The sequence below is a fragment of the Odontesthes bonariensis genome, chromosome 10, assembly GCF_027942865.1.
Source record: "Odontesthes bonariensis isolate fOdoBon6 chromosome 10, fOdoBon6.hap1, whole genome shotgun sequence".
NCBI lineage: Eukaryota > Metazoa > Chordata > Actinopteri > Atheriniformes > Atherinopsidae > Odontesthes > Odontesthes bonariensis.
In genome coordinates this window covers 6830939-6849204 of record NC_134515.1, presented here as the reverse complement: position 1 = coordinate 6849204, position 18266 = coordinate 6830939, and the positions used below count along the sequence as shown (strand labels likewise).

The window sequence follows — 18266 nt, the reverse complement described above, 5'->3', positions numbered from 1 at the left end:
TAAGTGGATGAATATTTACAGATGTGATGATAAATGATAGCATGACCTGATAACTGCCTTGTTTCACTGTGTCTTTTCAGAAAAGAGAACGGACACCAATGGGAGAGTTTATTTCGTACATCACCCTACCCGTACAACACAGTGGGAGGACCCTCGAACACAAGAGTTAGGGTGTGTTTGCTAATTCCACTGATGTCATTACCGAACTACTGAATTTGCATAAGTCACACGTTGTCACAAGTTTTTATGGTGTATTTGGTCACCCTTTTGTCCATAATGTCTTTCACCAAATGGTGTTCTAATCCCATTTTTCAGATTGTTGAATGAGAAGCCACTTCCAGAAGGCTGGGAGATGAGGTTCACCGTAGATGGTATTCCTTATTTTGTCGACCACAACAGGAGGACCACCACCTACATCGACCCACGCACCGGAAAGTCCTCACTGTACGTCTTCCACTATATTATGTCTGCTTTCTGGAAAGCTTAGGACTTCTGAGAGTCACACAAGACATGAGCAAGCTAGCCCACTAAAGCAAATAGTCAATAATCAAGTTACTAATTGGAATAATAACATGTTGAACCAGAACAAACAGATTTAATGTCAGCAGGTTCGTGCATCATAAGTTGAATTATGTTGCTATGACTGATTGATTAAATGAGCACCGCAAAGTATAGGTGACATTTTCTTTGTCAGGTAAGGGTCTTAATGGAAAAAATAATTAAACACATTTCATTAATGGCAGTTCCAATATGATCATTATATTTTGCCTGCATTCATTTGCAATGACATTCTGGTCCTGAGAAGTTTTTCAACAGGTCTTCATGCCAGGAAGTAAAGAATGATCTCATAAGATTCCACACATTGTTTGTGCTTTAAAATGGAACAACTCATTCAGATTAATCTATAAATTTGTTACCAAAACAAAAGATTTGCTTCAAACAACTCCTTTCAAAATTAGATCATCCTGGTGTATTTAATTTAGCTTGAATTTAACAACTAATGTTGCAACTCTACAGATGGCGCTTTTATACAAGTTAGCTGTGCTTCAGCAGATTTATAGAGCCATCATTGTCCTAACATCTATATTTTTAGAATATGTGACACATTATCCTGAAATGACTAATGGGTCACCTACAGCACTCTCTTATGTTTTGTCATTCTTACTTAACAAGTGACTTATTTGTCTCTGGTGGCGTCACTTAGGTTTGTTTTCGGTAGTGGAAAAACTGGTTTGGTTAAGGGTATGACGCTGTGATAATATATGCTGACAGGAACTGTAGCATTATTGACACTGTAACCTTAAAGATGTTCACCATTTTAAAAGGCCATTGTATTGTAAAATCCTTTGTAACAGCTTAATTCTAAATTTGTTACTTTGATATTGTCCCTACAAACACATGTTTAGGATCAGGACAGTGGCAGTAGCACACAAGACTGTAACACATAGTAATAGTTAGTGTTGAATATAAATATTTGAAGGTAATATTAGATATGTTTTGAGATATCTCATGTCTTATTCCCTTACTTCTTTGCCACAGTGAAAATGGACCACAGATCACATATGTTCGAGACTTCAAGGCCAAAGTTCAGTACTTCAAATTCTGGTGCCAGGTAAGAGTCACAACACTAGACAGACTGACAGGATTAAAGGGGAACTCCGGGGCATTTGAAGCGCAATCCCATTGCTAGAGGTTGTCAAATACTGACAGTAGGACACAGACTGGTGCAAATCGGCGCTCCCTGTGCGGCGATTGTGCTGTTTGCGCAGCCTGTCATGCTAGCCAAATACGTGGTGGCCAAGGGGCAAATTCTAAACCTTCCACGTAAAACAACAACTTGCACACTGCAGAAACGTCACACCACTTTATAAACCATCCGACAATAAAGTCACAAGCCTTACCATCAAAACCATATGCATGGTTCTCACATTACTGGCATGGGGACGTTACAAAACAACTTTATAAACAGCATGTCACTTACCGGTTGTTGGTATGCGCGCGCATGTGAAAGCCCAAAACAGTCAATGGACGATACTCCCATATCCAAAGCAATTATCTTCTCTAGAAAAACTGCGTTCAAGTATTTAAAACATTACAACAATACATGCCCAGTAATATTGTTGTAATGTTTTAAATACTTGAACGCAGTTTTTCTAGAGAAGATAATTGTTTTGTATATGGGATTATCGTCCATCGACTCTTTTGGGCTTTCACATGCGCGCGCATACCAACAACCGGTAAGTGACATGCTGTTTATAAAGTTGTTTTGTAACGTCCCCATGCCAGTAATGTGAGAACCATGCATATGGTTTTGATGGTAAGGCTTGTGACTTTATTGTCGGATGGTTTATAAAGTGGTGTGAGGTTTCTGCAGTGTGCAAGTTGTTGTTTTACATGGAAGGTTTAGAATTTGCCCCTTGGCCACCACGTATTTGGCTAGCATGACAGGCTGCGCAAACAGCACAATCGCCGCACAGGGAGCGCCGATTTGCACCAGTCTGTGTCCTACTGTCAGTATTTGACAACCTCTAACAATGGGATTGCGCTTCAAATGCCCCGGAGTTCCCCTTTAAGTATACACAGAGAAGTGTACATGTGTGTGCAACAACATTTAAATGCCAAATGATTCATAGCTGTAGTATCTAAAAAGTCTGATCATTTCAAAGGTGACAAGAGGATTATTCCCTCTTGTAAAAAAAAAAAAAAAGAAAAAATAGAATTTCATTGCAGCAAAAGAGAGCAAGATCACTGAAACGTAGCCTTTGATCATTAAAACAAACATTGATTTCACCTGTCACTTCCAGTCAGACTAACAACATGGATATAAATCAATAAAACCTAGAAATATCAGAATTGGCTTGTTTCAGGACTTGATGGCTGTGTCTGTCAACACTGTTGGTTCACTTAGGAAATGACTTGCAAAGAAAACAAAACAAAAAAAAAAAAAAGTAGAATGTTTGTGAGACTTCACAAAAAGGAAGAATAATACAGGAAGACGGGTGACAAACTAACAACCAGCGCATTATTTGGTATTTCAAGAAAAATGTGCACGTAAAGTCAGACCCGCTGTGTGCTTTGCAACTGAAAGTACATTTTCCTACTAGCTGCCTCTGACTTTTTCCCCTTTTCCCCAGCAACTATCAATGCCTCAGCACATCAAGATCACAGTAACCAGAAAAACCCTGTTTGAGGACTCCTTCCAGCAGGTAAAGGGTTACTACCCACTAATGTGCGCTATTCAGAGTTCGAACGGTAATCTCAGCCTGAGATGATATTAAATAAGGACAAATATGTTGATGCGGAATAACATATAATAGGTTGGGGAAGTAAAACGTGGCAAAAATAATCATTTAATTGTATTAAATAAACCAAAGTCAGCTGAGGTCAAACCTGTTGCATGCAACATTTTTACATTTTTCATAGTTGAGAACAGGCCTGGAATTTCGTCATTTTAGGAGCAAGGCCACTTGGCCTTTTGAGTTGTCAATTTTTTAAGGGCACAAAGGCCAAAAGCCAGGGCACCAAGGCCATAAATTAAAACAATGATTTAACATATGATATGAAGTGACTACGATTGTATATGCATTTACAATACTTTTATATATACTTATTAAGCATTCAATGGACACCAAATTGAAATTAAACAAATTTTTTATTAAAACTACACAGGATTCTTATAGCACAGACATGTTTGGCTCACTGTGAGACTGTGGTAGTGGGCTTACGTTGAAAGGACGTCACTTACAATGTAAGTGAATGGCAGTTGCTATGCTAAGCTAACTAAGCTAGTTCTGGCCAGTGGGTGTAATGTATTTTTTTTGTGGACAGTTCAGGCATGCCACAAGACATGTGAATGGGTATTTTGATTGCGTTTTGAAAATGGGGCGATATAAGTTATATCCACTAGCCACAGACAGATGAGACCCACTGAATTAATTTGATCAATTTATTAACTAAAGCTTTAAATTCATTTTACAGTGAAATTGGGAATGTATATCCAATTAAAATAATTACAATAATTAAACTTATGTACATACAAAACTTATTCTAACATTTCATTACTCCTCAACTCTCACACATTATTGACTATTCAGGGTCACATTTTTTGTACATAAAAAAATAACTTTAAAACTGATCTATATTCATGTGAACCCTGAATCTACAAAAATGGAAATATTTAACAACTTTCTAACCATGTTTTAGTGCAGATAATGCACAAAATTAAACACAAAACTATGTGCAGAGACTAATTATGGATATTGTGAAATGCTTAAACATCGTCCGAGCTCTCTGAACTGTCTTCGGATCCATCTAAATCAGTTCCATTTTTTCCCTTTTCTCACAAATTGTGGCCGGCGTGTGCGCAAACTGTCACCATGCCAGATTCAATATATTCAAAATATCATCCTCCTCCCCTCCTTTGGCAGGCATATCTTTTCTCTTCACGGCCGGCTGTCCCAACCATCGCCACATTTTGTTAGTGTTTGTGTCTGTATTTGTACCAATAACACGCTGTCAAATAATGCTCCCCCTTCTCAGTGCATTCATTCACAATGATGGAGCAGAGTCAACTAAATAAAGACAGAAGTGTCCCAAATACAAAAATCAAATGCTGAATGACACCCCATTTGTGCATGTTAAGCTAACTGCTTGTTATAATACGATAAGTGTTTTATTACTTTGCATGTCTTCCAAAAAAGAAAATAATCAGACGCAGGGTAGCAAAACATTATGGGCGTGAAAACGAAACTTAGAAAATCGGCTCGGCGCATGCACAAAGTAGTAATTCTCGACAAGTAGGAGAAATCGACTGAACACCGGCGTCTATCGTATTTCCAAACCAAGAGTGACCCACTCCCCTAGTACGGCAGCCTCGGCGGATGCGTTCCCATAGAAACTGCGCTCGCGCGTCCCGCGAAATAGATGGTAAAGTTCCTCATTTATCATCGGCCAAGCCGGCTAGTGAGTTTTTTTTAATACACGCCAAAAATAACTTTCACCCGCATTTGGCGGGTGTTTATTTAGAGCCCTGGTATAAACGAGCAGCAAATGAACCTAGTCTGCACAGAGGTCTTTGACAGCTAACAACACAGCGCTAACTGCCTAGTTGTAAGCTAACTGCCTAGCACTAGATAAAAATAAAAGAACACAACTGCAATGTAACTTATCCAAGTAGTAACAAAAACACTTCAAAATATTATAATTATGGTATTACCATACGAGCAAGAAATAGTAATGTTATCCATAAAATTACACTTAAAGCTGGACAAATGAAAAACTTAACGGCAAACAGGATCATCACAAAACCTTACCTCACCTCAGCCTGTTCTTGAGCGGAGAATCAGCTGGCTACGCACACGGACGCGTGAGGGGGTGGGCGGAGATAGACTGATGTCAACTGTCATCATAGACTGTCTGAGCGGTGTAAATCCAGGCTCGAATCAAGCGCACCGCTGATTTTTATTTTTTTTTCTCCACCAGATGCTCATTGATCATTGAAGCCGTGTCAGAAAAGAGGCAGACTGCTAAACCGCAAAACTTAGTCAGAGAGGGCATCAAGGCCACTGTGGCCTTATGGCAGATATAATTTTCAAGGGCACAAGGCTAAAGTGGGAGGGCACGAGGGCCATGGCCCTCGTGAAATTCCTGCCTTGGTTGAGAACTAGAAAAAAGAATAGTTAAAGAACATGTAAGAACTGCATCGACGACTCTTTCAATGTTCTCTGGAGGTTGAGAGAAACTACAATATCCAACCAAGTAATTTTTTTCTCTAATACAACGATCGCATCTCATTCTATGTGTGCTGTTTCCGTTTTAGATAATGAGCTTCAATGCTCAGGATCTAAGAAGGAGGTTATGGATCATCTTTCCTGGAGAGGAAGGCCTTGACTATGGAGGTGTTGCTAGGTAAGCAAACATTAGTTCTGTGTCAGAGGTTTCTAATGTCCTTAAACGCTGTCTTTTCAAAAAGCTGCTGAGCGTCATGCATAATTTCTCACTCATTTATCTCTTGTCCTGTCTGGCAGGGAGTGGTTCTTCCTGTTGTCTCATGAGGTTTTGAACCCAATGTACTGCCTGTTTGAATATGCTGGTAAAGATAACTACTGCCTTCAGATCAACCCAGCTTCCTACATAAACCCTGACCACCTCAAGTATTTCAAGTTCATAGGACGCTTCATTGCCATGGTTAGTTGTTCAATTTATAATCTTAAATTAGAATGACAAGAAAGATGCCCGTAAGAATAGTTTTAGGGGTCAGGAGAAAAGATATACAAAGCAATTTTGTTCATTTAATGGAGTCAAACAACGATGCGTTGTATTTACCCCTCAGGCTCTTTTCCATGGGAAGTTCATCGACACTGGTTTCTCACTGCCATTTTACAAGCGCATCCTCAACAAGCAGCTGACCCTCAAAGACCTGGAGTCAATAGATCCTGAGTTCTACAATTCCCTCATGTGGATACAGTGAGTACACAAAGTACAGTTTTTAAGTTAATTTTTGAATGATTGAAAACACGAGTGCTGAAGACGTGTATCACTGGTATCTGTAACAGAGCTGCGGTGCTTTATGGAGGGAAGTTTTATGTAAAACTAGAAAAATTTAGGAGAAGCTCCCAATACTAATATGTAGAGCACAATAAAAAAAGATTGCTTTGAAGCCTTATAAGTTTTATTCTTTCTCTGTGAGTTTTTCTTTTAAATGTTGCTGTGGTTACAGCTCAGCTTGGCAATATAACTGGACTACCGTCCTTGTTACCGCCACCCTCTGGAGACCAACACGTGCGATTTGACAAAATGCGGAAATGCACAACAATCAATGCAGCATTATCAAAATTGTTCTTGAGTTGACGCAAAGCCATTGGCGTAATGATCAAAATGTCCAGATGATGACACCAGTTTTTGACTGCCATCTATGTCAGTTCTGTTCATCACATAATTACAAAAATCACACAGAATGTGCATTAGAATGTATAGATTCAGAATCCATAAAAAAAAACGTATTTTACGGTTTGGGAGCCAACGCATGGGCAGTAAAAACGTAGTTTTATGTGACTTGGGAGTCAATGTGTTAATAAAGTATGGAAAATAAATGTATGGTAGAATTTTACAGTATGCTCAAAGGCTTTGTGAAATGAGAAATAGGAAGGTAGGCTATAAAACTATAATTTTACTAACTGGTCACGTACTGTATCAGCCTAATGGGATGAGATGTGAGTGAAGAGACTGAATTCTACATACATTCATCCATCCATTCATTTTTTTTATAGATAGTTTTTGTGACACTTGTTTGATGTGAAATTCATGTACTTGTGATTTTTATGTTTTGAAACGTTTTCATCAGTAAAAGCATAATTTACTTTGAATAATGCATTTGTTCATTGAATACTAGCGTATAAAAATGAACATTTATAATAAACACAGTTGGTACAATCTCAACCAATGAAGTAGGCAGTAGGCACACAAGTTACAAGTACATAAAGTTAAAGTGATACTCCGGAGTAGATTCAACCTGGGGTCATTTGAACCGTGATATCCAGCCAAGTAGCCCACCCGCAGTTTTTTCGATATTGGCTGAACATCAGCTGAGTTACTGAGTTATCCCGAATAGCTTCGTACAAGGGTTAATGGATCCTGGTCCGTATCTCCAAAATTACCACACTAAAATCACATGCCATGACACCAAACTTCTACAGTAGTACAAATATGGTCTGTACTCACCAAACGATGCATTTGGAAGTTTGAAAATAGTCCAGGAGTTTATTATTATCAACACAAGCCTGATAGCTTTTCTGCTGCTAAAGCTGCGTCGACGTCACTTCTGGGAGCTGGGAGCTTCAAAGTAAGATGAGGGTTGATCTACTACTGTAGACAACAAAGCAAGGCTGCTCAATTTCTCCATTGATAAAATAATTTCACAATTCTACAACATAAAAATTCATAAAAAAACATGTAGAATATAGCATATACTTTGTTGTCTACAGTAGTAGATCAACCCTCATCTTACTTTGAAGCTCCCAGCTCCCAGAAGTGACGTCGACGCAGCTTTAGCAGCAGAGAAGCTATCAGGCTTGTGTTGATGATAATAAACTCCTGGACTATTTTCAAACTTCAAAATGCATCGCTTTGTGAGTACAGACCATATTTGTGCTACTGTAGAAGTTTGGTGTCATGGCATGTGATTTTAGTGTGGTAATTTTGGAGATACGGACCAGGATCCATCAACCCTTGTACGAAGCTATTCGGGATAACTCAGTAACTCAGCTGATGTTCAGCCAATATCGAAAAAATTGCGGGTGGGCTACTTGGCTGGATATCACGGTTCAAATGACCCCAGGTTGAATCTACTCCGGAGTATCACTTTAAGGTCTTGGGGGAAAAAGTATCAGTTTTAAAAAAAGTCTGGGCCCTCATTCATCATTAGTGCGTAGAATCCCTTCTAAATCCTGTCTTATGAGTGAAATTTAGAATGTGCCCAAGTACAAAAAAATCGGCATTCATCAAACGTTCTTAGACAGGTCGTACGCACACTGGTAGGTAATCTGCAATGATAAATACCACACCTGCCAGTTCACCTTGCGCGGGCACGAGGAGACTAATTTGCATCATGGAACGCCCCCAAGTAACCATATATGGCACCAACATTCCCTTTAAAAGCCACCGGAACTTGCTTGCTAGCGCTTGACTCGGAGCGCGGATCTCGAAAACACATGAGAAGCAATACAGAATCATACGCGGCGGACAGCACAGCTTTATGCCAATTACGCACACAGGCTCCACACCTCCACACACGCATCGCGTCTGCAATCATAACTCATTAGGGGAAATCACATTTTGCCAATATTTTAGAGACCCCCCAACATTTCCCAAATCATGTTTTCGGGGGGTCTCGTGTCAGTTTCAGGGGGTCTTGGATCCCCCGAGTCCCCCCGTAGTTCGAACACTGAATATAACCAATGTTGCAAACATGCTGCGCAACACTCACCAATAAGCCATCCATCTTCAACAGCTCCTTCTTGTAAACGAAGACCCACGGAGCTGTTCTGCAAAATAAAGGAATCGTGCGTCCCCCCCTGGCCATCGGGCAACGACAATGAGAAGCAGCATATCACTGTCGCATATAAGCTGTACATTAATGGAGTGCTTCCCCTTCCAATTCACGAGGTTGTATTCGTGCTGTGATGGTGCTTTTAGTGTGACGTGAGTGCAGTCTATTGCTCCTATGATGTTGGGGAACTGCGCGATACCATAAAACCCTCGCTTAATGCTGCCTGGCGTGGACCCCCATAAGGGAATCGAATGTAAGTCGGGGCCAAAGAAATAATCGCATCCAACACTGTGGGCAGAATTCGGCTCATGGACGGCTGAGAAATGCCGCATCGATCTCCTACCTCGCGCTGAAACGTACCTGTAGCCAAAAAGCTAGTGGACAGCACCTGTAGGCTATATGCACAGGTATGGCTTGCGTGCGCTTAGTTTCTCGCTCGAGAAATGGCCCCAATTCACGGCAGAGGTCGAGCAATATATGTTTTGGAAATCTGAACCTGCTTAGAATCCACTCACTACTTTCTGCCAATAAATCTGCACGCTCCCTAAACACGCGCTCCCTCCGTAGCGCACGGTTTTCCAGATCCTCAAGCAATGCAAGATGGGCCATATTGCGTTCTGAATGGCATGTCCTACGTGTGCCTTTTATACCCATATCAATTAAACTAAGCTGATTATTGTCAGGTCTTCTGGTGAAACAATTATTGTTACACTCTGAATGAAATGCAATGAACGCCAGGTAGGTCTAATGCACCGTGCTTTGGAATTGCATAGGCTACGCGGACCCAAATGCCGTCAGACATACTGCAATGCAACAATTGAATGAACATTGTAATATTCCCCTGTGCAGCGATCAACACCATTTGCAGTTTCGTAATTCTACCACTAGGCAATGTGCGTAAGCATGGTCAAAACTGCGTAGATTTAGGCACATTTCTAAGTTCAAGTACATGTTCATAAATCCCACACTTTGCTCAGGAATGATCGCACGCACGCTTTACGCACAGATCTGTTCCTAAGAACGCTTGATAAATGAGGGCCCTGGAATTTTAATTTGGAAAAAGAGCAAGCACCCTGATGTGCACTTATCCCTTTATGTTTTTACAAAAAGATGGAACTTTGGAGCATGTGCCTAAGCTCTTTTGAGTCTAGTTGAGCACATACAAGCAGGAGGGATTTGATCCCCTTCTGCATTATCTGGATGTGTAAGTGAAACCAAAATTGTACAAAACCGAGCTTCTCAAAACTGGACTGACATGTTCACGTGCATTTTAAAAATCAGATTTTGGTTGGGCTGACGCAATGATTAATTTCTTCCTAACGTCGTGCTGCTTTTCAGGAACAACGACATTGAGGAGTGTGGCCTGGAGATGTTCTTCTGCGTTGACAAGGAGATCCTCGGGGAAATCACCACCCATGAGCTGAAACCGGACGGAGGTGACATCCAAGTCACAGAGGAGAACAAGGAGGAGTACATCAAGTGGGCTCTACGACTTTTTGATTTAGCGTTTGATTCAGTTTATCTTTACGTCCAAAACATTACACAGAATATCCAATATAAGTAGAGATGTCGATTTTGGTTTGATGGAAAAAAAAGCTCCCAGAAATTCAGCATCACTGTAGTTTGTATTGTTTGAGTTTTCTAAGGTGGAGTGTGTGTTTGCTTCTGGGTTTCCCTCCCCCCTGTAGGCTGGTATCAGAGTGGCGGATGTCCAGAGGAGTGGAAGAGCAGACACAAGCTTTCTTTGAGGGCTTCAACGAGGTTCTCCCTCAGCAGTACCTGCAATACTTTGACGCCAAAGAGCTAGAGGCACGGTTGAAGCTAGAGCTCCTGATGAATTATTGGTGTTGCAGAGAGCACAAAGGAGCCCCGTGCTTGATTTCTAAATGACTTGTGTTCTGTCGCAGGTGATGCTGTGTGGTATGCAGGAGATTGACCTTGCGGACTGGCAAAGAAACACCATCTACAGACACTATGCTCGCAGCAGTAAACAGATCATGTGGTTCTGGCAGGTCAGTGTGAAGCAGCAGAAATAACTTGTTTCATTTCTTATGGTAATAAATATATATTTTTTTATATTATTGACTTCCAGAATAGGGCTCTTTTTGTTTTTATACATTGGTCAATATATGCTAACCCAGGTTGGCAACACATTTTTGAATATACGAGTCAAATATGCACTTTTGTATTTAAAAATCCACTCTCAATCCATCATTTGCCTGGAAACTGTAACTTATTTAGATTGATGCTGTTTATCTTCCTCATGATCACTTTAATGAGTTGTATAGTCTTTCTCCTGACATTTAAATGTGTTAAACAGCATGCTACTTTTTCCCACAGTTCATAAAGGAGATGGACAATGAAAAGCGGATGAGGCTGCTGCAGTTTGTCACTGGCACATGTCGCCTGCCTGTAGGAGGCTTTGCTGACCTCATGGGTAATAATTACATTAATTGTCTATTACATTCCTGTTTCCCTTTATTATTATTGTGAGAATGCATTAAGCATTCTCACCTTTAAATTCCTGTTTCCCTTTATTATTATTATTACGGATTATTATTGTGAGAATGCTTTTAAGGCATTCTCACTATTAAGTTCCTGTTTCTCTTTATTGTGAGAATGCATGCATTCTCACTATTACATTCCTGTTTCCCTTTATTATTCCGTATTATTCTTCCGCCGATTTTTGTCCTTCAACTACTTTAGCATACTTTCAGCTATTTCAACAATTTTGGTATCAAAATGTTCAGCTCTTTCAGCACATTACTGCTATTGTCTTTGGTATTTCAAACTTTTTAAGATATTAAGCTTTTTGTTCAACTTTTTTTCCCTTTAAAAGTAATGGTAAATCCTTCAAATCCTTTCAAATCTTAACTACTTCAGCATACTTTCAGCTAGAGACACCATTCAAATTTTAAAATGTTCAAATCTTTTAGCTTAAGATTTTTTAGCAAGGTAATTCAGCTCATGCATTCTCACAGCTGTTTCGCAGGAACAGCTCTTTCTAGTTGTGAGAATGCATTAAGCATTCTCAATATTAAGTTCCTGTTTCCCTTTATTGTTCTTCCGTCTTCCGCCGATTTTTGGCATTCAACTACTTCAGCATACTTTCAGCTATTTCAACAAATTTGGTATCAAAATGTTCAGCTCTTTCTGCTCTGTTCTGTTATTACGTTTGGTATTTCTAACTTTTCAACTTTTTAAGATATTAAGCTTTTTGTTCAACTTTTTTTCCCTTTAAAAGTAATGGTAAATCCTTTCAAATCCTTTCAAATCCTTCAAATCCTTTCAAATCTTAACTACTTTAGCATACTTTCAGCTAGAGACAACATTCAAATTTTAAAATGTTCATAAGACATTCAGCTATTACAAAATGTTTCATCTTTTAAAAATATTGGGCCAATTTTGAAATATGACAGTTTAAAAAATATGAAAATTAAGTTGATCTTCAAATCCTTCCAAATCTGAACTACTTCATTATACTTTCAGCTAGAGACACCATTCAAATTTTAGAATGTTCATAAGACATTCAGCGATTACAAAATGAGTCAGCTTTTAAAAATATTGGGCCAATTTTGAAATATGACAGTTTAAAAAATATGAAAATTAAGTTGATCTTCAAATCCTTTCAAATCCTTCAAATCCTTTCAAATCTTAACTACTTCAGCATACTTTCAGCTAGAGACACCATTCAAATTTTAAAATGTTCATAAGACATTCAGCTATTACAAAATGAGTCGGCTTTTAAAAATGTTGGGCCAATTTTGAAATATGACAGTTTAAAAAATATGAAAATTAAGTTGATCTTCAAATCCTTTCAAATCTTAACTACTTCAGCATACTTTCAGCTAGAGACACCATTCAAATTTTAAAATGTTCATAAGACTTTCAGCTATTACCAAATGTGTCATCTTTTAAAAATATTGGGCCAATTTTGAAATATGACAGTTTAAAAAATATGAAAATTAAGTTTATCTTCAAATCCTTCAAATCCTTTCAAAACTTAACTACTTCAGCATACTTTCAGCTAGAGACACCATTCAAATTTTAAAATGTTCATAAGACATTCAGCTATTACAAAATGAGTTAGCTTTTAAAGATATTGGGCCAATTTTGAAATATGACAGTTTAAAAAATATGAAAATTAAGTTGATCTTCAAATCCTTTCAAATCGTAACTACTTCAGCATACTTTCAGCTAGAGACAACATTCAAATTTTAAAATGTTCATAAGACATTCTGCTATTACCAAATGTTTCATCTTTTAAAAATATTGGGCCAATTTTGAAATATGACAGTTTAAAAAAATATGAAAATTAAGTTCTTCAAATCCTTATCTTCAAATCCTTTCAAATCCTAACTACTTCATTATACTTTCAGCTAGAGACACCATTCAAATTTTAAAATGTTCATAAGACATTCCGCTATTACCAAATGTTTCAGCTTTTAAAAATATTGGGCCAATTTTGAAATATGACAGTTTAAAAAATATGAAAATTAAGTTTATTTTCAAATCCTTTCAAATCTTAACTACTTCAGCATACTTTCAGCTAGAGACAACATTCAAATTTTAAAATGTTCATAAGACATTCCGCTATAACCAAATGTTTCATCTTTTAAAAATATTTGGCCAATTTTGAAATATGACAGTTTAAAAAATATGAAAATTAAGTTCTTCAAATCCTTATCTTCAAATCCTTTCAAATCCTTCAAATCCTTTCAGATCCTAACTACTTCATTATACTTTTAGCTAGAGACACCATTCAAATTTTAAAATGTTCATAAGACATTCAGCTATTACAAAATGAGTCGGCTTTTAAAAATATTGGGCCAATTTTGAAATATGACACTTTAAAAAATATGAAAATTAAGTTGATCTTCAAATCCTTCAAATCCTTTCAAATCTTAACTACTTCAGCATACTTTCAGCTAGAGACACCATTCAAATTTTAAAATGTTCATAAGACATTCAGCTATTACAAAATGAGTCAGCTTTTAAAGATATTGGGCCAATTTTGAAATATGACAGTTTAAAAAATATGAAAATTAAGTTGATCTTCAAATCTATCAAATCGTAACTACTTCAGCATACTTTCAGCTAGAGACACCATTCAAATTTTAAAATGTTCATAAGACATTCCGCTATTACAAAATGTGTCAGCTTTTAAAAATATTGGGCCAATTTTGAAATATGACAGTTTAAAAAATATGAAAATTAAGTTTATTTTCAAATCCTTTCAAATCCTTTCAAATCGTAACTACTTAAGCATACTTTCAGCTAAAGACACCATTCAAATTTTAAAATGTTCATAAGACATTCAGCTATAACCAAATGTTTCATCTTTTAAAAATATTGGGCCAATTTTGAAATATGACAGTTTAAAAAAATATGAAAATTAAGTTCTTCAAATCCTTATCTTCAAATCCTTTCAAATCTTAACTACTTCATTATACTTTCAGCTAGAGACACCATTCAAATTTTAAAATGTTCATAAGACATTCAGCTATTGCCAAATGTTTCATCTTTTAAAAATATTGGACCAATTTTGAAATATGACAGTTTAAAAAATATGAAAATTAAGTTGATCTTCAAATCCTAACTACTTCAGCATACTTTCAGCTAGAGACACCATTCAAATTTTAAAATGTTCATAAGACTTTCAGCTATTACCAAATGTGTCAGCTTTTAAAAATATTTGGCCAATTTTGAAATATGACAGTTTAAAAAAATACGAAAAATTATTTTATCTTGAAATCCTTTCAAATCCTAACTACTTCAGCATACTTTCAGCTAGAGACACCATTCAAATTTTAAAATGTTCATAAGACATTCCGCTATTACCAAATGTTTCAGCTTTTAAAAATATTGGGCCAATTTTGAAATATGACAGTTTAAAAAATATGAAAATTAAGTTTATCTTCAAATCCTTTCAAGTCCTTCAAATCCTTTCAAATCTTAACTACTTCAGCATACTTTCAGCTAGAGACAACATTCAAATTTTAAAATGTTCATAAGACATTCTGCTATTACCAAATGTTTCAGCTTTTAAAAATATTGGGCCAATTTTGAAATATTACAGTTTAAAAAATATGAAAATTAAGTTTATCTTCAAATCCTTCAAATCCTAACTACTTCAGCATACTTTCAGCTAGAGACACCATTCAAATTTTAAAATGTTCATAAGACATTCAGCTATAACCAAATGTTTCATCTTTTAAAAATATTGGGCCAATTTTGAAATATGACAGTTTAAAAAAATATGAAAATTAAGTTCTTCAAATCCTTATCTTCAAATCCTTTCAAATCCTTTCAAATCTTAACTACTTCATTATACTTTCAGCTAGAGACACCATTCAAAATTTAAAATGTTCATAAGACTTTCAGCTATTACCAAATGTGTCAGCTTTTAAAAATATTCGGCCAATTTTGAAATATGACAGTTTAAAAAAATACGAAAAATTATTTTATCTTGAAATCCTTTCAAATCTTAACTACTTCAGCATACTTTCAGCTAGAGACAACATTCAAATTTTAAAATGTTCATAAGACATTCAGCTATTTCCAAATGTTTCAGCTTTTAAAAATATTTGGCCAATTTTGAAATATGACAGTTTAAAAAATATGAAAATTAAGTTGATCTTCAAATCCTTCAAATCCTTTCAAATCTTAACTACTTCAGCATACTTTCAGCTAGAGACACCATTCAAAATTTAAAATGTTCATAAGACTTTCAGCTATTACCAAATGTGTCAGCTTTTAAAAATATTCGGCCAATTTTGAAATATGACAGTTTAAAAAAATACGAAAAATTATTTTATCTTGAAATCCTTTCAAATCTTAACTACTTCAGCATACTTTCAGCTAGAGACACCATTCAAATTTTAAAATGTTCATAAGACATTCAGCTATTACTAAATGAGTCAGCTTTTAAAAATATTGGGCCATATTTTGAAATATGACAGTTTAAAAAATATGAAAATTAAGTTGATCTTCAAATCCTTCAAATCCTTTCAAATCTTAACTACTTCAGCATACTTTCAGCTAGAGACACCATTCAAATTTTAAAATGTTCATAAGACATTCCGCTATTACCAAATGTTTCAGCTTTTAAAAATATTGGGCCAATTTTGAAATATGACAGTTTATCTTCAAATCCTTCAAATCCTTTCAAGTCCTTCAAATCCTTTCAAGTCCTTCAAATCCTTTCAAATCCTAACTACTTCAGCATACTTTCAGCTAGAGACACCATTCAAATTTTAAAATGTTCATAAGACATTCAGCTATTACAAAATGAGTCAGCTTTTAAAGATATTGGGCCAATTTTGAAATATGACAGTTTAAAAAATATGAAAATTAAGTTGATCTTCAAATCCTTTCAAATCTTAACTACTTCAGCATACTTTCAAGTAGAGACACCATTCAAATTTTAAAATGTTCAAATCTTTTAGCTTAAGATTTTTATCAAGGTAATTCAGCTCATGCATTCTCACAGCTGTTTCGCAGGAAAAGCTCTTTCTAGTTATTATTATTATTCCACATTCTTCCGCCGTTTTTCGGTATTCAACTACTTCAGCATACTTTCAGCTATTTCAACAAATTTGGTATCAAAATGGTCAGCTCTTGATGGGAATTATTTTTTGGTGTTTCTAACTTTTCAACTTTTTAAGATATTAAGCTTTTTGTTCAACTTTTTTCCCTTTAAAAGTCATGGTAAATTTTAAAATGTTCATAAGACATTCAGCTATTACCAAATGTGGCAGCTTTTAAAAATATTTGGCCAATTTTGAAATATGACAGTTTAAAAAATATGAAAATTAAGTTGATCTTCAAATCCTTCAAATCCTAACTACTTCAGCATACTTTCAGCTAGAGACACCATTCAAATTTTAAAATGTTCATAAGACATTCAGCTATTACAAAATGAGTCAGCTTTTAAAAATATTGGGCCAATTTTGAAATATGACAGTTTAAAAAATATGAAAATTAAGTTGATCTTCAAATCCTTTCAAATCTTAACTACTTCAGCATACTTTCAGGTAGAGACACCTTTCAAATTTTAAAATGTTCATAAGACATTCAGCTATTACCAAATGTGGCAGCTTTTAAAAATATTTGGCCAATTTTGAAATATGACAGTTTAAAAAATATGAAAATTAAGTTGATCTTCAAATCCTTTCAAATCCTTTCAAATTTTAACTATTTCAGCATACTTTCAGCTAGAGACACCATTCAAATTTTAAAATGTTCATAAGACATTCAGCTATTACAAAATGAGTCAGCTTTTAAAGATATTGGGCCAATTTTGAAATATGACAGTTTAAAAAATATGAAAATTAAGTTGATCTTCAAATCCTAACTACTTCAGCATACTTTCAGGTAGAGACACCATTCAAATTTTAAAATGTTCATAAGACATTCAGCTATTACCAAATGTGGCAGCTTTTAAAAATATTTGGCCAATTTTGAAATATGACAGTTTAAAAAATATGAAAATTAAGTTGATCTTCAAATCCTTCAAATCCTAACTACTTCAGCATACTTTCAGCTAGAGACACCATTCAAATTTTAAAATGTTCATAAGACATTCAGCTATTACAAAATGAGTCAGCTTTTAAAAATATTGGGCCAATTTTGAAATATGACAGTTTAAAAGATATGAAAATTAAGTTGATCTTCAAATCCTTTCAAATTTTAACTATTTCAGCATACTTTCAGCTAGAGACACCATTCAAATTTTAAAATGTTCATAAGACATTCAGCTATTACAAAATGAGTCAGCTTTTAAAGATATTGGGCCAATTTTGAAATATGACAGTTTAAAAAAATATGAAAATTAAGTTGATCTTCAAATCCTAACTACTTCAGCATACTTTCAGCTAGAGACACCATTCGAATTTTAAAATGTTCATAAGACTTTCAGCTATTACCAAATGAGTCAGCTTTTAAAAATATTCAGCCAATTTTGAAATATGACAGTTTAAAAAATATAAAAACTAAGTTTATCTTCAAATCCTTTCAAATCTTAACTACTTCAGCATACTTTCAGCTAGAGACACCATTCAAATTGTAAAATGTTTACATTTTTTAGCTTCTTAAGATTTTGTAGCAAGGTAATTCAGCTCATGCATTCTCACAGCTGTTTCGCAGGAACAGCTCTTTCTAGTTAGGCATTCAATTTCTAAGACGGATGATGTATATGACTCTTTGTCAATGACTGGAT

At 35.9% G+C, this 18266-nt stretch overlaps 1 protein-coding gene across 1 annotated transcript in view; it reads left to right on the top strand.

Moving 5' to 3' along the window:
• The window catches only part of itchb (itchy E3 ubiquitin protein ligase b), a 37302-nt gene that overhangs the window by 16956 nt on the left and 2080 nt on the right, over positions 1-18266 (top strand). The window contains exons 12-22 of the mRNA XM_075476090.1: positions 81-171; positions 316-444; positions 1540-1612; positions 3135-3206; positions 5819-5907; positions 6027-6186; positions 6332-6465; positions 10385-10525; positions 10735-10855; positions 10954-11058; positions 11387-11483. Coding sequence (XP_075332205.1) covers positions 81-171; positions 316-444; positions 1540-1612; positions 3135-3206; positions 5819-5907; positions 6027-6186; positions 6332-6465; positions 10385-10525; positions 10735-10855; positions 10954-11058; positions 11387-11483 — 1212 coding nt within the window. The remainder of the gene's footprint in view (positions 1-80; positions 172-315; positions 445-1539; positions 1613-3134; positions 3207-5818; positions 5908-6026; positions 6187-6331; positions 6466-10384; positions 10526-10734; positions 10856-10953; positions 11059-11386; positions 11484-18266) is intronic.